Source organism: Colossoma macropomum, unplaced genomic scaffold (genome assembly GCF_904425465.1).
Source record: "Colossoma macropomum unplaced genomic scaffold, Colossoma_macropomum, whole genome shotgun sequence".
Classification (NCBI taxonomy): Eukaryota; Metazoa; Chordata; class Actinopteri; order Characiformes; family Serrasalmidae; genus Colossoma; species Colossoma macropomum.
The window spans coordinates 3621241-3648024 of NW_023494789.1; the positions used below are offsets into that span (position 1 = coordinate 3621241).

Sequence of the window (26784 nt, forward strand, 5' to 3'; positions counted from 1 at the left end):
TGTCCGTGTACATAATAAAAAGCAAAGGGGACAGGACACAACCCTGAGATGTACCCGTATTTGAGACTATGGTGCTGGACATACAGCCATTCACCTGGACTTGCTGAATTCTATTGGTCAAAAAATCTAAAAGCAACAGCTGATCAGGTCATTTAAAATAAGAAGCCAGTCGCTCAATCAAAATATGAGGCTGCATCTTATTAAAAGCTGAAGAAAAATAGGAGTCTCACGTGAGATTTGGGTCTCTCAAGGTGCTTATACACCCTATCAAGGATAAAAAGTTCTGCGTCCTCTACACCCTTACCAGCTTGGTAGGCAAACTGCAAAGGATCTAATTTTTAACCAATAAGAGAGACAATTATATCTTTCAAAATCTTTTCAAAATTTTTCATAACAAGGGATGTGAGTGCAACCGTCTGGGCACTCCTTGGTGACAGGTAACAAGTCACATTTTGGCGGGGTAGTTATCAGGAGGCTATAGCTTACAAAAAGCAATTTAACCCTAAAACCTGGTAAACAAGGCATGCCTAAAATTACACTTATTGACATCTCATGCTTTATAAATCTATATTAACACATTCCAATATAACCACAAAACTAAATATTATTATTTGATTTTGTTGCCTATTACAATGGCATTAATTTCTTTCCATTGCATCATCAAAATCCTTAGTCTAATCTGCATATTATAAATATTTTAGCAAAATACCCCAATTATGACACATATAATGATAATTAAGAAGAAAAAAGGAAAGAATATGAATAACTGTTATGCCATAAGTGAACAAACGATCAATTAACAGTAGTACTGGAAACGATTCCAGCACAGATTATGATGTACTTTTTTTTAAACAACAATCCAGCAACTCCTAAATGATCTTGCGTAATTTGAGGATGTGGGAGGGACAAGACCTCATGAATTTGCACCAGTGCCTGTGGAGTAAGTGTTAACTTATATTTACTTAAAGAATCAGCGAAACATGTAATTCGATCAAGATTAAATGTGATGATGCAACCACTGTGTCAAAATGCTAATTAAAATGTGATTTATTTATGTGCATTTTCACCGTAACAATGCATTTAAATTGCGTTATCAGTGAGAACGCCAAGCTAGAAAGATGGCAAAATTCAAATGTAAATGGGAAACAGCGCCTTTCCTATTTGCAATCACATCTTCTCCCCTACTGCGCTCGTTCTGCGTCGAAATGCCGTTGAAAATGCATTCGATCCACCAAATGCATTTTCATTTTCATGGTCTTCCTAACCTGTCAATCAACTGGTACAAGTAGGCATGTAAATCACACAGCCACCTTGTTGTAGTGGCTGAGTTGGCAATAGCTGCTGCACTGTCATACATATTTCCACTGAAATCAGCTCTCTAAGGTCGTCTAACGTCCTGCTTTTCTTTTAAAAATGCATATTGCCTGGTATGTGTGTCTGACACAGTGAGCTGGGTAGCCAGCTGGTAAAATCAGCAGATGGGGCTTTGTTTGGGAAGGTAGCGTTAGCTAGCATTAACAAGTTAGCTAGCTTAATTTTGCATACGTCCACAATTCATGTAGTGTAATGCAGGTGAGTTGATGGCAGGGCAATATATCTACTTCTGATGCTCACTCTGTAGAATCCCTGCATGCCTGGCCTCACTTTCAGCCACCGTTCCCAGTTTATGAAGCAAGGCTGAAGTTAGCTTCAAATTTTCTGTTCCACCTTAAACGGCGCTACTGAAACATTCGGGCACTGCACTGTTTAAGGTAGACTGGAAAATTCATGAAAGAAGCTGGTGAGAAGGACCTGTTTTTATCAACCAGATCGAAAAACCAGAAAACTGTGATTAAACGCTTTGTCATGGGGACGTGTATAAAGACATTAAGCATCACAAGTGGCTATATTTCTCTTCTTCATCTCATCTGGTAATGTAAGAGCAGCTAAAACTCTTTAACCGTCTTGTTTTTAGATTGTCTTTTCTGCTGAGCACACTCTTGGGCCTGCCCTGTTGGGATGGTTGACAGGTTGGGAAGACCATGAAAATGAAAATGCACGGTCAGACGCAATTTCAAAGGCATTTTGACACAGAACGAGCGCAGTAGGTGAGAATATGTTATTGCAAAGAGGAGAGGTGCTGTTTTCCAATTACATTGGAATTTCACCATCTTTCTACACTATATAGACGTAAATATTGGGACACACCTCTTAAATCATTGAATTTAGGTGTTTCATTCAGTCCCATGGCCACAGGTGTATAAAATCAAGCATCTAGCCATGCAGTCTGCCTTCGCAAACGTCAGTGAAAGAATGGGTCTAAAGAGCTCACTGAATTCTAGCGTGATACTGTCATAGGAAGCCACTGTTGAAGTCAGTTTATTAACTTATCTTCTCTTTATCATCACAGAGCACGTTATTTGACCAAAGGTGCCCAAACTTTTGGATATGACTGTAAGCTTTCCTGAAGACAGTTATGTCTGGTTAACATCTAAAAATTACAGATGTGCTATGAATCCTTCGCAGTTTAATCATTTTAGAGCTCAAGCGTTTTTAATTTTTCATTTTTAGCTAACTTGTTTTACAACAGCAGTTAACAGCTTTCTCTGTTCATCCGGGTTTAGATTCACAGGCTGTAATTAATCATGTGTGCACATAAAAACATGCGACAAACGACCAATCGAATTAAACATCATAAAAAAAGATGCTACCTAAAACTCTTTACCTAAATACCTACTACCTATATGTAGCATTTATATATCTCTCATATATATATATATATATATATATATATATATATATATATATATATATATATATATACACACACACACACACACACACACACACACACACACACACACACATTTTATATATATCTAGATCTATATAAATATCTATCTATCTATCTAAATTACAGATAAAATTACAGAGAGTCTTCACGGTTCTCGTCTAGGTTTGTTCTAGGTAGGCCTTTTTTTATTTACTGTGAATGATGTTATTAAATGCTACTTACATTTGAAAACCCCGCCCACATCCTCCTCACTCTTCACCTCTCCGTTGTTTTCGATGTGGAGGCTGAAAGCTGGACGCGGTTTTGAGGCGGTCAGTAGTTTGTGTGGAGTTTAAACGGTGGGGCTTCTTCCTAAGTGCTGCTCTTGGTCAGTGGGCAGTCGGGAGTGATGGAGTGACGCTGTGGCGATTCAGCTCTGCGGGTTCTGGTGGTGGAAACAGCGGAAAGTCCATGTTTCTCCACCGCAGCAGCAGCACCCGAACACTCGGCGCTGACCGAGTAACACGGTAAGATCGTTTATCACTAAAACCATGAAAAATGGCCTTTTTTGTCTGAGGGAGCGAGTTTTAGGTGTGTCTGTACGAAAGTTAAACTCGAGTTGTTTTGGCAGTTGTGCACCTCCTGTCAGCTGCTCGTGCCCGCGCACGCGCACTTTTTAACGGTTTTTATCAGTTAAGGACAGAAACTTCCGTCACTCACGCATTTAGACTGGAGCATGTTGACCACTCAGAGCAGTGCGGTCAGCAGTGCTGATATTTATAACGTGACAGGGCCTGAAGTGTAGGTGCAGCGCGGTGTGGTTGTTAGTTTGGTTGCAGCGCTAGTCCGTGTGGTGCTGGTGTGTTTGGTGTCGTTTAAAGGGCAATCCCACCAATTTTTCAAATTTTCTGAATAATTCGGGGTCATTCAGAGTGGTTTGATGTGAAATTGTTCATTGTAGAGAAACTCACTGACATTTCTTTACAGTGGTGGTGATGGGAACCTGGGGTCACAATATCTACATCACAAATACAGCCAATTTATTATCTGCCCAAAACCACCAGTGAACCCACACATATAGTCCAAGTTTTATATGTAATGTTGATAATGGTCAAATAGTCATGAATCTGAAAAAAAATAATTTTCTTTGCGGACTGTTTTGCCTCACAACGCCCTGCATGTACCCCTCCGCCATGAATGAATTCAAATAAATGGACATTTTAAGCCAAAACTTCATCACAAATCTATCATAAACAGTGTCTCAGACATCAGGCAGCATATTTGACCATTTCATGTAGTAACTTTCTGTGCGGGAGCTTTCAGAGGTGGACGTCTGGTTCCCATCACCACCGTGAACAGTCCTGACTCTGTAAGTTTATTTAGAACAGAGCATTTCACACCAAACCACTCCAAACGACTTTGCTTACATTTCGGCTATTTAATTATGTAGAATTTTTTTAAAAATTGGTGGCTTTATCCTTTTACACAATTAGAATTTGTGCACTTCTATACTTTACAACCCTGCTGGAAAAAATAGAGCCTTTAATTTAAAACATAACAGGTTTTAAATTAATTGGCTTATTGGTTGCTATTAGAAACCAGTAGTTTCCTGTACATCAACCCATCAAGAAAAGCCTTAAATAATAAAAGATGGGATTTCTATATTTTTGAACAGGGATTTTGCACTAATAAATGCATTTCTAGTGATGTTGCACTATTTTTACACACTGTATAATGCGGTTTGGGACACAGCCTGTGTGTCTAATTGTCATGTAGCTGTTTTTTTCACTACTACAAAGCACTACAGGTGAAAATCACCTTGGTTTTCTGTGTGTTTCTTATCTGCCTACTAACAAATTAAGAGTCAAAAATGCATGTTTGTAGTTCAGAATTTCCAAAATTAGCGTGCAAACAATCGTCAAGCTTTGTCTGTTGCTGTACGCAACAACTCTTTCATTCCTGTTCAATCTTTATTTTTAAAAAGAACAAAAAAAGTAATTCATAATATAAGCATCAAACTTCAACAACAACAACTAAACTAATTATTAAACAATACAAAAATAATACCACTAGATATATGCAGTTTGAATTTGAATGTAAATAAAAATATTTTGTATTTGCCTTATTAAGGGAAAAAAAAAAAAAATGTGGCCTGTTATCAAAAATTATGGGGCTTTTATATTTAATATTTTCCTCCACAAGCTGAAGCGTGTTCCCTGTAGAGGACTTTTCACGTAGAAGAAAGATAGATAACACACGTTATTTGACTAAAGATGTTCAAACCTGATGATATGCATGCGCGATATGAAAAGGGCAACCGAAGCTTGGAAGGCAAAGATGATATTTAACATGTTACAACTGTACTCAGTCCAAAATCCTCTGTCTTTGATATGCATTATACAATATATTGTATAATTGTGTTATAGAGGAGCTGTTAGTTTTGTTATTACTATGTAATGGTGTGTGGTAGAGTAGAGCTGCTGTGGAATCTATCACTGCATATGAGTTGTATCTGAATTTAGGTGCAGAAGTGTTGGTAATGTGAGGTTATTAATTATGGCCATGTTGAAGGATGCATTTTAAAATTAACAGTAATAAATGAACAGTTACAGAATTTACTGTTTTTGTGGAATGTAGAGAAAATGTAAGTGTTCCACGACGTGAGGCTGCACATCGTGGAAGAAAGGCTACTTCAGAGGAGTAATTTTCAACTAATACTGTAGATGAGAATAATTCAAATAACATCGTGACGACCTCATTGTGAAATCGGCTTTATGATAAAAGTAGATTTTATTTGAAAAGTGTGCAGTTGTACAGTGCTCAAAGGGTTATGTGGAGTGTTATTAATAAATGCTCAGAATTTATTACAGTAATATTCAGTGTAGAGCTTCCTACTTCTGTTTAAATCAGCTGAAAAGGGAAATGTGAAATACATGTGCAAAAAACAGCACCCAAATGTTTCCGGACCTCCCAAATTAAAATCTAAGCTTTGCTTTGTCAAATTTAAAGGGAAGTTCCACTATTTTTTCTGCATAAATATTTTATTAAACTGTAAAAAAGTAATTCAGACTGGTTTAATGTGAAATGCTCCATTTTAGAGAAAACTTAGGCTCAGAATTGTTCACAATGTTGGTAATAGAAACCAGACGTCTGGAGCGTTTAATGCCTCTAAAACTGACTTCACAGAAAGTTGCTTGAGACATTATATGCAAAATAGTCCCCTAAAAAAATGTACTATGTACTGTATCACCATCATCAACATTACATATAAAAATTCAGACAATTCAGACATCAGCACTACTGCAGAGAAATCAGAGTCACTGCAGAGTCAGTAAGTTTCTCTCACATCAAACCACTCTGAATGAGTTTCGTTACATTTCAACCACTGAATTATGCAGAAATTTGTAGAAATTGGTGGAATTCCCCTTAAACTCCTTAAATTGCCTGAACCCACCAGTGGGTCCAAAGTTTTCCTACACGCTTCTGTAACCTAAGAATAACTCCGCCAGTTTGCATTGTAGTCTGTGTAGTTATGGATTATAAGCCGTAGTATGTAACACGCCTGGGATTTTGAAGGGTTAAGCTTTGTCTTTGTGTGTTGGTGTGTGCACACATATGCATATGGCATTTCTGTTTGTTTTGGTTTCTCGTTGTCATCAGTCAAATGCTGCGGACCTCTTTATTAATCCAACAGTATAGTAAAATACAGGTTGTTCATCATGCAGGTGTGCTGAGTGGGGCCTGACACTAAGATAACTAGCTTGTGATAAAGTAGGAATTATATTATATATATAAAATGCACACCTATAAACTGCACTTCTATAAACCATATATGTAATAACGTTTGCTGAACTGATCCTTTCCAGACCAAGACATCACGATGAAGATGGAAAGTCAGAGTGAGGTGAGTGCACTGTGAACACACTGTAAACACTGACTACTTCATTAAAGAGAGCAGCATTTTTCTAGACAAAAGACAAGAGCATCGCTATATACAGCCAGAGGAGTTTGTGCAGTTCATCCTGTTTTCATAATAATCCACTGGCTTCCTAAAAGAGTAATTGTTTGGTCTCAAGATTTCTCTTTAGTTTTTAGGGGTTTTGTGATTCATTTGAAACAGCCAGAGCAAACAAACAGCACTCCATCTCCAGCCACCTGTCTGCATCGCGCGTCCGTGGCTGCGTTGTCTCAGACCGATGGCGTTTAATTAGCCCTTCGAAGATTCTAAGATTCTAAAAAACTAAGATATCAGACACACAGTAGAACATGGCATTGCTGCCAAAAAACAAAACAACGAGCAAACAATTTTTTACATGCTTTTTAGAGTGGTTAGCTAATACTCACATAACGCTGAACTGTATCGTTACCACAGTAGAAAATGTGCAATATAATGCACACACGACATTAGTAGTAAAGTTAGTAAGTAAAGTTTATTTATATAGCGCTTTTTACAACAGGTGTTGTCACAAAGCAGCTTTTACTTTTCTATTGTGACTTGCAGGATACATGCTGAAATGAATAAAACCTCGATTACATTTTACATCGCTTTATCTCTTTCCTGAAAAACAATGCGTGAGGATTTGCATTTTAAAAAACAAAATGCTGAATTTGTGAAAGAATTAAATACAGTTCACTTTAAAAAGCAATGAATGCTCGGCTGTAATGCTTCCCCATTGAAATGCAATCATGACACGCTTTTTAGAGTAGTCATCAGGTAATGCTAAACCATATTGCTGCTGTAAAACACACACACACACACACACACACACACACACACACACACACACACACGTGTATACCCATTTTTTCACTTTCATATCTCTACATTATTTGTATGGAGAGGAATTTGTACCAAATAGAAAAGCAGTTGCCACAGTGGAAAAACGTGAGATACAAAGTAATGCACACATTACTTTGCCGTAGGTGATGTGTGGAACAAGTGTCAAAATGCAAAGCAAAACCTCTGTTATTGTTTTCACTTCACATTCCAACAAGGCGATACCAAAGAAGTTTGTGCAAAGTGAAAACCTCTGTTACAGATCACTTCATGTGATCTCTTTTTATACTTCAGATGTATTTGCCTCTTCAGAATGCAGCCACAACAATGAAACACAAAGCATTCGTGAGATTGCCTTTAATTAATAACGTGGAAAATGTGCCAAAATGAAAAGTAAATTACACCGATTTAACATTGTTTAAAGAACTGCAGTGGAAAGTTATATTGTCGTGCCTTTATTACATTACAAGGTGGATTTTATTCAGTTCTGACATGAATTGAGCGTTTTGTTTATTAAATTCAAGCCCTGATGCATTGTTTTTCAGTAACTGTTTTTCGGTGACGTTACTAGAGAGAGTTTCTTTTTTATTTAGACACATGTTCTGCAAGTCCCTAGAGAAGAGTAATGTCTTACGTGCGCTTGTCATGCATTCGGCTCCCTCTATGGAGGAAACAGACATCATCTCCCAATTCTCTGGGAGATCATGTGACTGAGCAGCCGCACTCGGAATCAGACTCTGACGAGAACTCCATTTCCCAGGATACTATGGAGTCTCATGTGACTTCAGACTCTCATAGGCGCTCCTATCAGCGCTCACAATCCCCTGAGTTTTGACTGCTTTCACCTGTGTTGATGATCATATGACAGGTAGTTTAGAGTAGATAAGCCCGGGCTTTAGTTAGAATCACTGCGAGGTATTGTTTCTCTGAGACTACTGAGCGTTTTTCATCCTGTTCTGATTGTTTACCGCGTTTGACCTTTTTGCTTCGTTTGACTCCGTTTTGGCCTGATGCCTATTCCTTTGGTACTTTCGCTTGTGTGTATGATCTGTGTTTTGACTTTTCGACTGTTTTTTGACTACGATCTCTGTTTTTCCCCTTTTGACTACGGCCGCTTGGTTTATATTAAACCACCTGCACTCACCATCCGCACACGTCTGGTTTTCTGTCCGAGCGTTACAGCACTGCATTTCATGCTTTTCCGCTGAAGTGATTGCATTTCAAGTTGGCACGAATTCCTCTCCATATATTCATCCCAGCAGCTGCCCTTTACATTGTGCAAACATGTCCTGATGAATGCACCAAAATATCTTTATATTGACTTACCAAAGTTAGAGCACTTATTTTTTTTGGACAGTGATGCTTGGCTAAGTGTAGCTGCAGTAAACGCTGCCTGTGGAAGTTGTACTGTTTTTAAGTACAATGAAAAACTAATATAATTGAACGTCCCTCAACTCACCTAAATGAAATAGTTCTCCTCTCTGGTCCCACCACTCCTCCAGCTTTATTGAAGAACTCGATTCCCTCTTCTGCTCATTTCCTGAAGATGGCTGGTTCTGCTTGGATATTTCAAACTCAAGAATGACTCCACTTTTGACTTTGACCTCCCACCATCTCAGATCGCATGACCGTTCTCACTCATCACCATCTCACAGAGCTAAAAACATCCCAGATGTTATCTTCTATAGCACACTACTGCTTTCTCCCTCAAGTGTCTCACCACTTCGGTTATCAGATTATCTTCATTTATCAGATCATCTCTCTTACAGTTGTTCTCAGCTCTTCTTGCAGTCTCTCCATCTGTGAGAGTTCTCTGTCAGGAGGAACCGCAAAACATTCCAATCACCTTAACAGGTCTTGTCTGTCTCTACCACCACTTCTACTTCTTTTTCAGAACTGCCTCCAGACATTGCTGCTACCACCTTCTGCTCAGCCTCTCGGATTCTCTGCCCTATGACCTCCAAACCATCAAGATCATCATCATCATCATCATCATCATGGCTCTCCGACAGTGTTTTCACATGTAGTTCGTTTTAAAAGAGCCAAACTGAGTTCTTTTAAAGTGAAACAACTGCAAATGACCTCAGTGCCTTTTGTGTTTGCAATGTAAGTGAACTGTAAAGAGGACTCAGTTTTCTTTTTGGTCCTTTGAGATCTCAGAGCACTTTGTGTTTAGACCACAACTCCATTAGAACTCAGGCCCCTTACACAGCAGTCACAGTGTGCGCAGCGCTCGCAAAGTGGGCAGCGTTCTATGATGAATCAAACCTTTCAGGTGGCAAGCGGAACCACCAGACCCACCTACTGCTCTCCTATTGGCTGCGCTGAAACGATTGCCCGACGTGCATCACGAAAAATTTGAAAAACCCGCGGCGGGTTCCGTTTTTGGCTGTGCTCATTACTGAGCTCCGCCCAGCGAAAATCCAGATCGGTGTGGAAGCAGCTTAAAATTGAGCCTTTAACACGGTAAAACCATGCGGGCTCTCATTTTATCGCTTTAATATGTCTGCGCTGCTGTATTGCTGCAGATCACAGACAGGCTTTATCCGGAGTAGAACCTTACAAATGATCCCTGATGTTTTAGTGCTGAAGACTGTGGCTGTGCGTTCACTGAGCCTTGAGGTCTTCACTGTAAGGCAAAGCTGAAGTGGACTGGGGCCATTTTGTTCTCACAAATGTACAAAATCAAACCGCAAAACAGACTACAAACGAACCAATCTGAGACCACCTCAAGAGATGGTCCGAGTTTGGTTCATTTTTGGGGCCGTTTAAAGGGTGAGTTCATTTGGTGTGTTCACATACGCAAAAGACACCATGACTCCGCGGTCTGAGTCCACTTCAGACACTGAAACGGCCCAAGTGTGAAAACACCCTGACACTCTCAGGTCTTGCCAAGTACAATTGTCTTATCTGGTCTTTGTCTCACTTTATAGCAGTTGGCGTCTCCGGCCTGGTGATCACTGGTTTGTGCAGCTCCTGCGTTTCCACCTGTTTTCATGGCTTCATTTAAAAGTAGTTTAAACTTGTGTAGTACTGGTTTTTCACCTTCAACCATGAGCTGCTCATCTCCAAATTATTCTCCACCTTTTCTTCTCTATATACCCTCCTACCTATTGAGTTACGGCAGAGGACGTAATGACTTACTTTACAAAGACTCGACAACATCCAGCGACACAGACATCTTGGCAAAAGCCCTGGGCAATTATTTACAGTCCCGACTCTTGTCTTTGATTATGGTGAGGCCTATAAACGCAAAACTGAGTGACAGATCGTCAAAAACATTTAAAATCATTGATGAAATCTGACAAAAATCGCAATAATTCATTTGTAGAATTTGCTCAAATTATTTACAAAACGCATGTTTTTTCTGTTTGTCCTGGCTACTGCACTTCCGTACATCTCCACAACAAGAGGGTTTTTCCTTGTTTGCATCTTTACCAGCAAACCGATTTGCTCTTTTTATTGGAGGGCAGGACTTTCCATGTACACAGATGCCATATTAAGCATTACAAGCTTTCTCGTTCGTTTTCCATCTGGAGGGTCTGTTGATTGGATGCGGTTAGCGTGATGTGCAGTTTATGCGTCATTAAGGTGTTTTGGGGTTTAGAAACTTCGGCAGTTATCAACAGCGAATAATTGCAGCCTCGCCCTTGGGCTGGGGGTGTTGCTGAGCATGACTCCTATGGGACTCAGCCAGACATTTCTCCGTTCTCAGCTGAGATAGACGACACTCATTTTTAAGGACTCTGTTATTCTACAGTATCACTGTTTGTTATTAAAGGTTTTTTGGTAATAAAAAACATTTTGCCGAAGTTTGTGTGATTTTTCGGAGAAGCTATGTGAAACAAGCGCAAAAACAGCATACTAGCTCCAAATTTAAGATTAGCCATTTAAATTCAGTGCCAGCTTAAATTCTGTGCCACTTTAATTTTAGTGCTACCTTAAATAGAGTTCCATGTTAAATTCTGTGCTACCTTAAAATCTGTGCCACTTTAAATGTAGTGCTATGTTAATTGCAGTTCGACCTTTAGTTCCAGACAATCAAATATACTGTGCACTTTTATAAAATTATGTTTCTATTGAGCAGAGTGACTGATGTGGCCTTCTGTCTATCTGGAAACAGGAATGTCTGTATAACTCTCACTACTCTGCAGAACAAATGCTGTATGAATAGAAGGCCAGCCCGTTCCAGCTGTAGCGTTCACACTTCCGCATCACTTGGACCACGCAGTGGCATGAGTGAACCACCCCTAATGCTACTCCGACAGGGTGTTTTCTACCACTTCGTTCTTTAGCCAACTAGCGTTAGCATCGTAAAGTTTGTTAGTTTACCTGTCGGGAAACAAGGTCTCATGGATTGTGTTGCTAAGAGACGCTATTTCATGTATGTTAGCTAACACGTGGGAACATCCCCTCAAAGAGGAGAGCCAGGCTCACTCCAGAGCACGTCAACATGCTCACGTTCCTGCACTGCGATTTAAAGCTTTTGTAAACTACTGCTAATAGTTATTTTGGACTGGAAGAAGTTCTTTGGTTTCATTTGAAGCCTTATTTGAACATTTGGACTTTCAGACTCAGCTATGTTTTATATAGGATGGACTATTTTTTTTACTTTTACGTACTTGAATGTCACTTTAAGGAAAAGTTATTATACAGTTTGTTAGTTTGTTTTCGATTTGAGTTTGAGTTACGACTTCTGCTACTTAACAGCCCACCTGCTGGGGCAGAGGCGGCTATTTAGAGGTGCATTTTTGCCCAGTCTTCATTTGAAAGCCTTCTTGCACTTTATTTTGTATTGTAAGATGTTTATTTCACTTTTATTATGATTATGTATGTTACCTTTACAAATACATTTAATCAAGCCATCAAGCAGGTGAGGTAAAACAGGAACAGGAGCCACACCCACAGCAAGCAGAGATGGAGGGCATGATGGAAATAATCGTTGATTAATCGACTAATCGAAAAAGTAATTGACCACCAAAATAATCATTAGTTGCAGCCTTGAAACGAAATTTGGTAAATTAACCCATCCCATACTCTAGGAGCAGTGGGCAGCCAGAGTACAGCGCCCGGGGACCAACTCCAGTTCCAGTTTGACTCCTTACAAGAGTCAAACAAAAGATACAATAACACACATTTCTGTTAACAACAATGGTTTTAATAGCTGTAACAGCGTAATACTCCAACATTTTTCTGACAAAGAAATCATAAAGCATGCAGAAATACAATTATTATATTTACCAATTACAGACACAGTAAAGGTTATTTAAATAAACAAGGAACGAAAAATAAATGAATAAACAAAAAAAGATAAAATATTATATATAATTAACAATTATAATAACAGCAGCACACATTTCAATTAACCAACAATTCAAATAAAAATAAATGAATGGCCTTATATGGAATAAAAATGAACTATGATAAATAGATAAAGCATAGTTATAATAACAGCAGCAGAGCACACATTTCAATAGTCAGTATCTTTTCAATCTTTAAAATAAACAAGTCACACTCAGGTAGTAACTTTCATTTGAGAGACTGTAGACTGAGGTGTTTATATACACACTCTACACAATAATCTGATGGAAAATGCTCACAAGTAATCTGATCCAAAATTATGCACGTGTAGAGAACCACGTAGTGTAGACGTTACCATGACAGCGAGCATCACGTCCAGAGTGAGACAAGTTTTTAGCGTGCTTGTGTTTTTAATTACTTCAAAATTATGGCAGAAAAATGTACTACACATGTCCTTATTAAAGAAGGCCGAGAGGAAGACGTCGTGTTCTGAGACACATAAGCTAAAGATCAGAGCATAAACTTCGTCTCCTCTGCAGACCAGTTTCTGCTCCGCCATGTTGAACGGTATAAACTTTCACTATGACGCAACGAACATGATCAGAACGGACTTAAACTTTCAGATAGGGAATGTAATCAGATACAGGCGTTTACACGGATATTATTCTTCTATTTAACGGATTATTTACAGGATTACCCACCTCATTCAATTGGATAGAAACTGTATTCCGAATGGCCTCAATCGGACTAGTCTAGTCCAATTGAGGTGTGTACATGGACGTGTTCTGTTCCTATTGAGCTATTAGTAGGATTATTACAAACATCGTGGCTGTTCTTTTCCAGCTGGTGAAAACAGTTCACCAGAAACTTTATCCCACTGTCCCATGACAGGTTTGTGAAATGTTCCACATTTGACAAGTGTTTGTCATGTTCTGACCATAAAGGATAGTTTAAAATAGCAATTAACCGCCAAGGAGCAAAATCGGCCTTCAGACTTGAAAGAAATAAATGATGACGACATTTGTGATATGTATTGATATCGAACGATATGAAATTTATCATGATAACATTTTTGGCCATATCGCCCAGCCCTCATTGCAGCTATTTCAAAAAACAAAAACACAAACAAAACAAACCAAACCAAACAAAAACAAAATATCCAAAAAACAAAAAAAAAAAAAAAAAAAAACACACACACACAAGCCAACAAACAAACAGTCAAATATTCAGGTCGAGCGCCAATTAAAGTAATTTGTCCCCATTAAATATAAATATACAAATGTCTTTGAAACAAAGAGAAGAATGTCAGCTGCCTTTTTTGGGGGAGACTGTGATTTATGCCAGACCACAACTATTTTAGCAATTCATAAAACCTTGACTTATAATTATTCTTCAGTCAAAAGATCTGACGATGTTAAACACTACAGCCCTGTTTGGATCGGATTAGTTTTGCTTGTAATTTTTACCAGTGATTTTAGTCTCATCCAAATGTGCTGCGTCAGTCATTTTTACCGTCTGCATGCTTCTGTGCCAGTAAAGATACCACTGCCTTCTGTCTTCTATAAAACAATCAATAGAAATAACCCCAGATTATCGTAATCCCATGCGCATCGACATGCTGGTAAAAACGTTTCCATATTCTGTGGGAAATTCGTTTTTGTATGAAGGCGCTCAGAGGCGTTTGTGTTCTCTGCAGCTAATATCAAGCTGTCCATTCTTTAAAAAAGATAAAAAAAATCTCTCTTTTTTTTTCTTTTATTTGTTGTGAGTTTCTAAGTTTACGACAACGCTAGTGACATAGTGCATTCATTTAGACCAGGGGTCGGCAACATGCGGCTCCAAGGCTGCATACGGCTCTTTTGCTGCCCTGTTGCGGCTCAACAGCAGAACTAGGTTTGTAAATTTGTTAAAAATAAAATAATCCTCCTTTACAGTAAAATAAAGCTCTGCTGATCGTTCAACAATTTTAACAATTAATGGTTTTAAATGCTGAAGTTAATGTAGTCTACAGTTGCTAGTTCACTAGACTTTAACCCTGAACCACAGACAACAATCTCACTAGCTAGTAGCTAACAAAAAAGGCAAAGAGAGAGATTTAAGATGAACATTGATAATTTGGAGACTAATGGACTTATTTGCATTTATAAATCACTCCAGCTGGTTTCCTGATACGTTTAATCTGCAGTGGGAAACTCTCAAACACTAAAAAAGTCACAAGGCTGAAGTCAGCTTCTTATTTGAATCATCCTGTTCCACCTTAAATGATGCAGCAGTTACATTCCGGCACGTCAGGCCACACATTTTACAAGAAACTGTTCTACTTTTGTTTCCTGCTGGAGACGTGAGAAAAGCGGCTATAGTTGCGCTAAACCTTAAAGCAGAGCAAAGTAAGTCTGCATCTTCTTAACATGTGGCTTGCAGCCCTTGAGTTAGGCAACAGCTTTCCATGGAAAACTAATTATGTCTGAATAATGTTTGTGTCCAATTCTGAATGATAATAAAAGGCTTTATTTAGTTGCCCACAACTAAAACAGCTAGAATAACCTGTCCTAACGATACAGAAGGAAAGGCTTCTGCTTTCGTGAAAATTCTCAGGTACATCTCATGCAGATCACTGGCTAGACATCCACAAACATGACGCATACGGACCGTGGATCAGATGACAGGTGCTGGCTCACAGCAGGAAGTATTACGCAGGCGCTTGTTGCATATTCTAACCCTTTAGATTGCAGGTGTGTTATTCAGTTTTTAATCATAAGACGTACTGTTCAGTACCTACCAGTGCACCACATGAAAACTGTTTAGTATCTCCACTAACACTCCCTGAAAAAATGCTCATAGGCCTCTTTATACTTCATATGCAGTGCGGAATCATGACTGTTAGAGCTAGGCCTTCAGTTTGGGTCATAAATGTGAAATCTTGACCCAAAACTAAGGGAAAAAAAAGCCTGTACAATAATGCTTTCTGTTAGAGCGCCTATGGGATGCATGTTAGCACTGAGCTAACACCGATTCACATTTGAAGCTTGTAAATATATTTGAACAGCGATTAAACATGAGCATTTGAAGCTGGAAAAGACATGTTTTATTTAAAGATTGTAACACACAAAGCCATGTACTTCCCCTTGTGTGTTTGTTTTACAGTGACTCTTTCAGCCCTTATAGCCCTCGACTCTTATAGAGCTGCTGCGGTGTTTCCCCCTTTTTAATGTCTGACGAAAACCTGGTTACACTATGGTTTGTGTTCATAGTCAGTGTTGTATCTAAGACTTCCATAAGTCATCAAGTAACTTATTTTGTGTGACTTGAGTGACTAGAGAGGCCTTATTTTTCCCCACTCACTGGAAATCCAAACGTGATTGATTATCATTTCCTAATTGTGTTTATGGTTAATCCAATACATCAGGACTTTAGTCCAACTCTTGAAGACCTAACCTAACCTGAAGCCTGAAATGGGAGAGCTGACTAAGATGTATTTACCTAGATATCACGGTTGGATGTTTCAAGAATTTAACTCTTCTGTCCCCAACAAAACCTAAAAATGAAATAGGAATATTACTACAATATTTGCAATACTAGTAATAAAATATTTGAGTTTAAATCCAAACAGGCATGATGATTATATGAAATAAAAAGACAGACGACTTTTCATTAACAGTGAAATGAGTATGAAATAAATATGAATCAAAAATTAGATTTTTTTTATTTTACCAAAATCATTAGGCCTTCTTTGAGGATCACACTTAATTTGTTCAATTTCCAGTCATTGTGTCAGTTTTTTCAGGAGATGTTTCTGAAGAGATCATATATAATATAATCCATTTGCGTATGGGAGAGAAAATAGAAAGCAGGAGTTTTAAAAACTGGAGTTATTAAAAGATATGGAGAAAATGGGACTCTTAACACACACTCTTGCTTCATGACATATGTCCTGTTTTTGTTTGAAAGCAGCCATGCAAGCAAAAAAGTCCCTCAGCATAGAAGTGATGATGCATTGTCTGAAAAAAGCACACGCTAAATGGTCAGGAAATAGAGGCAGTAGCTATTCTTGGCTGGGAGGAAATGACAGACATTTCACATACACAGTATGCAGTTATGAGCAGAAGATCAGTTTTATGTTTCTTTTTTTTAGCCCTCTTTTTCTTTTTTCTGCTGTTTTGGAGCAATTCCTTTTTTCAACCCTCTTTTCTTTTCGCTGCTTGTATGACACTGAGTACCAGTCACCCCTCTACAAAGGTGTGACAAACGGCTGCTGTTTGCCACAGCCTTAAGTAGAAGAGTCCACAGGTGTGCCAGGTTGGCCCTAATCAGCCCGAGGGCTTCTGGGAATTGGAGTTCCCTGAACTGGTGGTGCCTCTCCACTGTTGCCCTCTGCTCGAGGCCGGCGGCACGGGCTGAACCCTTACAAAATTTGGCCGGTCTGTTATGTGGTAGCTATCTCTGCTATTTTGCTGCAGTCACTCAATAGCTGTGTTCCAAAGCCTAGGGTGCAGCTGAGGTAGTGTGGGTCCTCAGTAGGACTGTCCAGTCGAGACTCCTCCTTAGTAGCCTGTTGGTCACCCAAATGGAACAGTCCTAACGAGGCTGCGTGGGGACGTCACCAGAGTGGCACCAAACTCGTGAGGGAAAATGGTTTGTTGCTTTTTCATTGCTTCACGGAAATGGAGGAGATGATCTTATGTAGTACGATAAAATACACATACACAAATACCTCTGAATAAATATGATAGATGGACGATGCTTTAATTAATCAGTGATTTCTCACTTTCCTGGAAGGAAACATCTGACGCGTCCTTGAAATCACTCAGAACATAGACTGCATTGCTAGTCTGTATACGAAGCGTGCTTCACTTTGGAACTGAGAAATGCAGCCTAGGCTTTGGAACACAGCTAATATGTGAACTGAGGGCTGGGCTAGACTAATACCCTAAGATAATATTTTAAAACCTGTGAACAGTGACGTTTTTACCTTAATGTGTCGTGCCTCTCCTGTTTTCTCTACCTCGTACACACACACACACATCATTTCATCCATACATCATCTAAACCGCTTATCCTTCTGGGTCGCGGTAGGGTGCTGGAGCCTATCCCAGCTGTCATTGGGCGGAAGGCAGGATACACCCTGGACAGGTCGCCAGTCCATCGCAGGGCAGACAGACAGACATATACAATCACACACATTCACACTTAGGGGCAATTCAGCATGTCCAATTGGCCTGACTGCATGTCTTTGGACTGTGGGAGGAAACCCACGCAGACACGGGGAGAACAGGCAAACTCCACACAGAAAGGACCCCGGTCAAGAATCGAACCCAGGCCCTTCTTGCTGTGAGGCGACAGCGCTACCTACTGCGCCACCGTGCCGCCCTTACATCATTTCATGCCTTTCCTTATTGGCCACTGCGAGTTTTATGACCAAAATTTCGGACACTGCCAGAAGATTATCACAGTGTTTGGTCACAGAGGCACCTATTTTTCTCATAAACAAATAATTCTTTCAAGATTTGTGACGATTATCACACAGTGTAAACTTGCCTTTTACTGTCCAGTGGCCTGAGTTACACAGTATCACAGGTGAGTTTCATGACAACACGGAAATGTAAATGCTGCCCCTAATTTGAATGTAGGAATGCTGAGTAGATCTGTGGTCAGACGTCTTTAAGATTATACCCAAAGTCCCTTCACCTTGGCTCGCTAATACTAGATGATTCAGTAACTCAGATAACCCTGAAAGCCTTCAGACAGAAAGACAGGAAGCTTTGGAGTCAGGTAGATGTTAAGATAGGAAGTTTGCCAACTTGAGTCGGTTAAACTTGCTCCACAGCTTTGTGTGGCATGAAGGCTGAGTGCTGCGGGTCCACAGCCCTTTGTTATCGGCGTATCACTAATATGCAGTTTACTTGGTTTCTAAGAAATGGTAATCAGCTACTTTTGGTTCATTAACCCTCTATTGATGTGTTTATGGTTGCTTTTTGTTATGTTGTTGTTTATTTAAAGGACACATGACTCTCTACTTGAAAATGAGAAGGACGATTTTACCACAGGACTTCAAACCAGTTACTTTGCCAATCGTAACTGGTGCTGCAACAGTGAATGGAAGAGTTTGAAAAACAGTTTGCTGTTACAAATTGTGCAATCTCGTGGCTTTAGTGTCAAACATCTGCATGTCTACATTTCACTTCACTTGACTGGTATTTGTGCTGCAAGCACCGTTTCCCTGCGAGTTCTTACAACATGCACTACAACATAAACTGGGTATATTTATGTATAATTTGCTCATCTGTCCGGCCAGTACATTGCACTGACCTGTTGAAGCTTCTTAATAGTGGAGATGGATGTTTTTTTAATATATGTTGCTTTATTTATAAAGACTAATAACCTTTAGTCTAATTTCATTTTAGTATTCTGTGATCTTCACCGTGCTGATGGATGACTAAGGGTGTTTGGCCTATATGACACTGCATATTAGTACTGCAGTGAAGCAAGAAGTTATGGGTGAAAACTAGAGTTTGTAAAGATATGAGTATGGTTGAAAAAGATAACGAATGAATTAGAATGTATGTCAGTTACAATATATTTGTAAGAATTATGTAGACTTACTGAAAGATTAGATTATTTTCATATTTGCAAATGGGTGTATATTTACAAGGGTGCCTGTAATGCAGGAAAAGCTTTCAGCCTTTTTTAATAAAAGTCATTGACCAGTTGAATGTTTTATTAAAGTAAAACAAGGCTGCCCAATCCTGGTCCTGCTATCCTATCAGTGAGTTTAGATCCAACACATCTGGCTCTAATATTCAAATGGTTCTGAAGGCATTAGGTTAGGATTGGAACCAAACTTTGTAGGACCATATATATATATATATATATATATATATATATATAGTGATCTCCATAAATATTGCCATCCCTGGTAATCATGAGCACAATAAGCTGTAAAAATATTAATTACTTAGCCTTTTGATCCTTGGCTAGGTGTGAATGTGTGTGTGGATGTATATGTCTGTCTGTCTGTCTGCCCTGCGATGGACTGGTGACCTGTCGAGGGTGTATCCTGCCTTCCACACAATGACAGCTGGGATAGGTTCCAGCACTCCCTCACGACCCAGAAGGATAAGCGGTTTAGATAATGTGTGTGTGTGTGTGTGTGTGTGTGTGTGTGTGTGTGTGTTTAGAGTGAGGCTTTTGTGAGTGAGTGACTGTTGCTTACTCAGCAATCGAGGCCCACAGTCTTGAAGGTTTGGTCCGAGCCTGAATACAGCCCAAGAGTTTTCTGCCCAAACACGACCTGTGGCTATTTTGAGCCTGACCCCAGTCCAGACCTGACAAAATCCAGTCTGCAACCAGTGCACCCCGAACCACATCATGATATTTTAAGCCCAAAACTGACCTAACAAAATTCTGTCCAAAACTGGCCTGAACCTCTAAATATACTGGTATATAGTGTCCCACACAGCTCCATCCTCGGAAACTACCGTCTCAGACCAGCGTTTATTTTAGCCCCTAACTTATCTGCCTTATTAGCCCACTTATCTGACTGCTGCCTCACCGATCCCTTTCTTTGCCTCTGTACACCCTTTAACTGCTGCTGCACTCAGCACTTTAACTTAAGACACATACTTTGCACAATGTAAAGGTTACAGGTATGACTGTGTGTGTGTGTGTGTGTGTGTGTGTAATGTGATGGTAGAAATGCATATTTTATTTTATTCTATTTATTTATTTTATGTTATTTTATTTTACTTTATTTATTTATTTACTTTTTTTTCACTGCATGTAAATGCTTGTCTTTTACTGTGCACTGTGAGCTCCTGTAACCAAAACCAAATTCCGTGTATGTGTAAGCAAACCTGGCCAATAAAGCTTGATTCTGATTCTGATTCTGATTCTGAACTGGCCCCTCACCCAAAGTGCTGAAGAAAACCTGACCGGATAGCTCTGTTTACTATGTAGGGACTATAATAGCATCATCAGGCTGCAGATAAACATGAATAAGGTTTCTAAGCCTGTAACTTTCCATACTGTGTTGTTCTCACGCTGTGTTGCTAAAATAGCCCAATGTCAACCTTCACCTGTTATACTAAACCTCTTTTCTGCACATGGACCATGTTACATAGAACATATCGAACATCTGAAATATTTTTGGCCAAACAAATTTCTTTCTTTTCAAATTTCAATCACTTTCCTGAATTGATTCACTGTTTATGTCCTGTTTTCTCATGAATGAGCGTGGGCCTTCTGGACCTCAGTTGCTGAGTGATGTCACTACATTTTCATTGATAAACTTAAAGCCTCACACTGAATATTATTGAATAGACCTGGTGTGCTATTATTATGATCATGATTTGTAGTAGTCGTAGATGCAGTAGTAATAATAATAATTATTAGTTATTGTTATTAGTATTACTTAGGGGTGGGCATTTTAGTCAAATAGGAATCTTAAGGCTACAGGCTGCTATAAACTGGACACATCAGGAGACAGTGACCAGTGGCAGTGGTGCCACTAAGTGTCTCTCTATTACAGTGCTTTATAAAACCCAGCAACAGAGCACAAATTCATAGTAGGTGACACTGGGTTTTAAATTCTCACACAGGAAAGTTAGCCACATCCTGTGTCACTGTTACAGCAGTGTAAACACAACCATCTCTCCAAGACACATTCGACAACCAAAACCCCTCCCAGAAATAAAGGTTCTGTGCAGATACGTTTTTCATTCTTCAAGGTACAAACAGTGTAAATGTTCCCTCAAAGGTACAACAGTGGTTTTAAGGTCCAGTTATGTACCTGGAATAAGTTTTTCCAGGTGAAAAGTTTGTATTTGTATCTTTTCATAACCGAATGTTTTGAAACAGAACAGTAAAATAAAAGCCTGGAGTCGAGACGGGGTGTGTGGAGTCAGTACAGCTTAGAGAATATCGTTTCAGTGGATTATGGTTCAGTTATGTTCCCTGCCTAAAGGTACTGAGATGGACCCGTGAGGGTCCCACCCCAGTGCCAGGAGGGGTACTGACCCAGGGACAGTTTAATACCTTTATTTCTGAGAGTGTACAACTGAAACTCCTGCTAGTATGACTGAAACTGCTGCAGTATGTCACTGGGCAGTGATCCGTGTTTGCGAGGAAGATAATCATGGAGGATGCACATGGTTGTGGACCAGACGAAAGGAAATGCGTAAAAGCATAATGGACGACTTAATACACAATTGGTAATTGGCTGCTGTGTAACAAGCAGATTTCCGTATTCTGTCTCACACAGCAATCAGATTTCTGTCCGACTAACCGGAGACGCATTTGACGACCAAGTGTAAATGCAAGCGGCTACAATCTTATCAGGAAACAGTCCAGATACTTATCACATGAAGTGACCAGGTGTATATAACCAATGGTTTTCTTTCCGTTTCAGACTGAAGTCTGGTGATCTAGGCCCTGTCGCTTGAAGCTGTGGGGTCAGGGGAAGCGGATCTCAGTAGGTCTGCTGGCCTGGATGTTTATCTTATTCTTCTGAGTGGAACTGAATTACATTCCATCCTGGTTTGAGTAGGACTTTGGATCATCTGTCTTAAAGTAGCGCACCTGCCAGGTAGAGTCATGTCTGTTATTCTGAGAGTTAAGTCAGTGTGTTATGGCCATAACCAAACATTTCCTCTCAATTTTTCTGCCTAGGACTGACTGAAGTCTGGTGATCCAGCCCCTGCAGCATGAAACTATGTTGTAACAGAAAGCTGCTCTTGCTGAGTTTGCTGGTCTGGATTCTGGTCTTGTTTATTGTTTTCTCCCAAACCTCTTTAGACTCTCCTTTGAAAAGTGCCAGCTACTTCATATGGTCAGTTCCTGCCCAGCATAGCTTCAAAGCCAGTACAGTCTCCCAAGGGACTCATAGCATCAGCTCCCAGCACACCAACTCCACTCAAGCCAGCTCTGGGCGGCCGGTGGAGGGGAAAGGACGCAGCAGAGATGTTGGAGGTAAAAGACACAAGCTGACCCCGAAGAAGAGGGTAAAGGAATCAGAAGACGGGGAGGAATATTTCTCCAATGGCAGGAAGGTGGTCTATGGTCTGTGGATGGGCCTAGTTTCAAGCAAAATGCTGAGTGTACGCCTGCAGAAAGCCAAAAAGGCAAATACTAATACTAATAAATACAGTGTGACTTATGTGCAGCAGCAAAGCAAACAGCTAGAAAAGAAGGAGCTACTGTGTCAGCTGAAGCAGCAGGTCCAGGTCAGGACACTGGATGGGGCTGAGGAGCCCTTTGCCAGCTTGGGCTGGAAGCAGCTGGTGCCTTCCCAGCCCCTATTGAAACTCCATGGCACCCCATACAAGACCTGTGCTGCGGTCTGCTCAGCTGGTGCCATTCTCAAGTCATCACTGGGAAAAGAAATTGGTGAGTTGATGAGTTTGGGGAAAAAGAAATGAAGCATTGCTTGACAATAATCCACTGTATGCACTGAACAGTTTGATGATCCTTTGTTAAAACCACCTTTATTTAATCTTCAGAATTGAAACCTTAAATTTAAGAACCATCTGCTATTGTTGGACATGCAGCATGAAGGGTAGAGATGCCTGATGAACTGCTCAAACTATCTATGATTGACATGACACAAGTTTTGGTCAGCAGTCTTGCAGCTTGACCAGTCTTCCGAACCAGTTTCTTATAGTCATGACCTGAAGCTCTACTTTGTAGGTAGCCTTAGTTACTGACGCAACATAATGGAGTTATAAAATGACTAAAGTTATTTACAGTTGTATGCAAAGATTTGGGCACATCTGATCAGATTGCAGTGACAGAATACACACCTCTGTGCATTTTAATGCATTATTACTATTTGCTGAATTTAACATGTTGGGTAATAAAACGTAAAATGTGGCCTGTGCAAAAGTAATAGCACATTTTATATTGTAGGTTTTATTTTTTTCAAATATGTTGTGCACTAAAGTGTGGAAAATGCCACATATAAGTTTGATCTCCATACAGGATGTTTACTTATTTTCACTTAAAATGTCAACGAAACGTCATTTGACCAGGGTTGTTCAAACTTTACATTGCCTGAAGCTTCTTCCCCCCCTTTGTAACGTTTCCATCTCTGCCTTCTGTTACCTGTGGCGTAGTTTTTGCATCCACCTCCTGCCCATCTCCTTCCCATTCCTTAGTTCTGCTTCTCAGTCCTGTCGCTGCTCATCAAACTGAGTTAATTTTGTGCCAAATGTTTCAAATAAAAAAAATTAAATCCCCAAGCAAAATATTAAGTGTCAAAAACCAGGTTTATATTTTCAGTCTCTTCACTACCCATTTTCACTATCATTCTGCCAGTGTTTGCAGATTTTGCTACTGTGTTTAAATGCTATGAAAAGGTCCCATCTGGAGTGGGGCTTCAACCCTGGTCTCCAGTAACCGTGAGTGTTGATATTTTAATATACAAGTTATTTAATTCATTGGTTTAAACCTTTTATGCAAAATAATAAAAATAAAAAGTTTTAATAATACTAAAATATATATTTTTTAGGGCTGATTTTTACCTGATAGCTTCGATTAGCCTTGATTATTAAATTGGACTCTTAAAAAAGGGACATAATAACAAAAACTCTTGATGTCTCTGGTAACATAAAACACTGTGTGTCACTATAACTTGAATAGACTTGATACACAGTGTTACACGTATCTATCTATCTATCTATCTATCTATCTATCTATCTATCTATTTATCTAGTAGTCCATCAGACTGACACATTTTAATCTTAGGCTTGTGTGTAGCTGCTCGGCTATGGAAACCTATTTCGTGAACCTCCTAACAGGCAGTTCTTTTGCTGATGTTGCTTCCAGAGGCAATTTGGAACTCTTTAGTAAGCGATTCAACAGAGGATAGACACTGTGCGCCTCAGCACTCCGCAGCCCCACTCTGTGAGTGTGTGCAGTCTACCGCTTTGTGGCTGAGCTGTTGTTGCTCCTAGATGCTTCCATTTAACAGTAATAGCGCTTACAGTTGTCAGGGGCAGATCTAGCAGGACAGACATTTCACAGACTGACCTGTGGCAGAGGTGGCATCCAATGACAGTGCCGCATTTAAAGTCACTGAGCTCTTCAGTGCAACCCATTCTACTGCCAATGTTTGTCTATCGAGACTGCAAGGCTATGTGCTCAATTTTATCCACCTGTCAGCAATGGGTGTGGCTGAAACACCTGAACTTAGTAATTAGAAGGAGTGTCCCAATACATCTGGGGGTCCACATCCACATGGGGATAAACATTATTTCCAGTCACTGCCATGGTGAATTTATTACAGAAATACACTCTGAAAATAGACTCTCAAGTATGATTTGTGACCAAAACACGCCACTGATTAGTAATTTAGTAATTTAGGATGGACTCATAGCAGACCTATGGATAAATCAAGTAGCAAACTTACAAACGGCAAAGTGTAAAGCTCCAGCTCCCAACGAGAGCCTCCACTGTAACAGGAATCCTCGAGTTGTATCAACGAGAGCGAACGTGAGAGTCTACAATCGCAGAGGAGTTGGAACATGCATCCACTGCTGCAGTGCGAGCTTTGATCAGGAATCAAGACGTCTAAAATCATACATTAGGACAAGGTTTATTCCTGGCTGGGTTGAAGCTGAGTCACTTTTTTGAAGATTCATTTTTTAATCTAAGAAGTAAGAGTGCGAAGCCTGTTCCCCCTTTTTTTCTGTCTCACCCTGTTCATTCATTCTGCCTCCTCTTTTCCCATTTGTCCTTGATTCGGTCCGCTGTTGAATAGGGCTGTTGATTCGGCCTGCCTTTGAATAACGTCAGTGCATAAGGCCTAATTGTTGAATGTGCAAGATGAACAGTGAGGCTGACAGCTAATGAGAGGTGTATATAGTGGTGCAGCTCTCTCCATTTACTGTAAGTTCTTATCATTTCCTTGCTTGAATACCGGTCCTGTGTACAGCGTCACACTGTCAACCCATAGAAGCTTCTTTGCTGGAACAAGTTTAGTGCCAACATGGAGAATAGACAGAGCTTATCTACTATATTTGTATTCTATTATGTGGAGCAGCAGTTTTCCTGCATAGCTTAATGTTTTCCTATGCTAACACACCCATTAAGGCATGTGCAGAAGTTTGGACACTCTACTAAGTCAGTCATTAGTAACACCCGTTTCAGCATGTAATGGCTTGCAAACACTTTTTGTAGCCATTCAATCCCATTTCACCCCTCGTCCCTACCACTGAGCCCTTAGTCCTCTGTTTTGCACGTTCGCATCTAGGGGTAGGGTGTCCCAATTCTTGTTGAGGTAGAGGGGTAGGGCGAAGTGTTGGGGCTACATGACCCTCCAAACAGAGGTTTTTCAGAGACTACAAACAGAGAGTTATGAGAAACAAAGAAAAACTGGTGAGATGGAGAACAAGAGACCAAAGAAACACACAAATGTGAGAATTTTCTCCGTTAAAAAATTACGATAACCACTGTATTACCTTTCTGTCGTTTTAATGTATTACGGTCCTTTTCTTCATAAAAATTGCTAATAGCATGCTAATGTCTCAGTAGCTAGCTAGCTAACTTTCCCGTTCCACCTTAAATAGTCCAGGAGTTCTGACGCCTGAAGTGCCAGAATGTAACTGCTGCACCATTTAAGGTGGAACAGGAAAATGCGAACAATAAGCTGGTGAATATCTGACTTCAGCTTCATATCACTGAAGAATTACCCCTAACAGGGTGATAATAAAAAATTGCCCCCTCTTTGAAGATCATATGATGCCCTAAATGTAACTAAAGCCCAGCAGTGAGGAGCTGAACTTTACCCTCCTCTGCTGTCACTGCAGACTGGCAGGGTCGCCTACAGAGCAGCGCTGGTAGCTGTTAATGAAGTGATGTTTTTGTTTTTTTTATTATTTGAGGGTCTCATTTTGTAGGGCAAAATTTCAACCACTTCCCTTTGTAACTCAGTTCCAAGGGGTTAGGGTGACGCTCGAAAACA

The 26784-nt window shown here is 39.9% G+C and overlaps 1 protein-coding gene across 1 annotated transcript in view; it reads left to right on the forward strand.

The window, feature by feature from the left end:
• Positions 1-3023: 3023 nt before the first annotated feature.
• st6gal2b (ST6 beta-galactosamide alpha-2,6-sialyltranferase 2b) overlaps positions 3024-26784 on the forward strand; it is a 44003-nt gene continuing 20242 nt past the window's right edge. The window contains exons 1-4 of the mRNA XM_036569806.1: positions 3024-3279; positions 6619-6656; positions 22234-22410; positions 22494-23210. Coding sequence (XP_036425699.1) covers positions 22529-23210 — 682 coding nt within the window. The 5' untranslated portion in view covers positions 3024-3279; positions 6619-6656; positions 22234-22410; positions 22494-22528. The remainder of the gene's footprint in view (positions 3280-6618; positions 6657-22233; positions 22411-22493; positions 23211-26784) is intronic.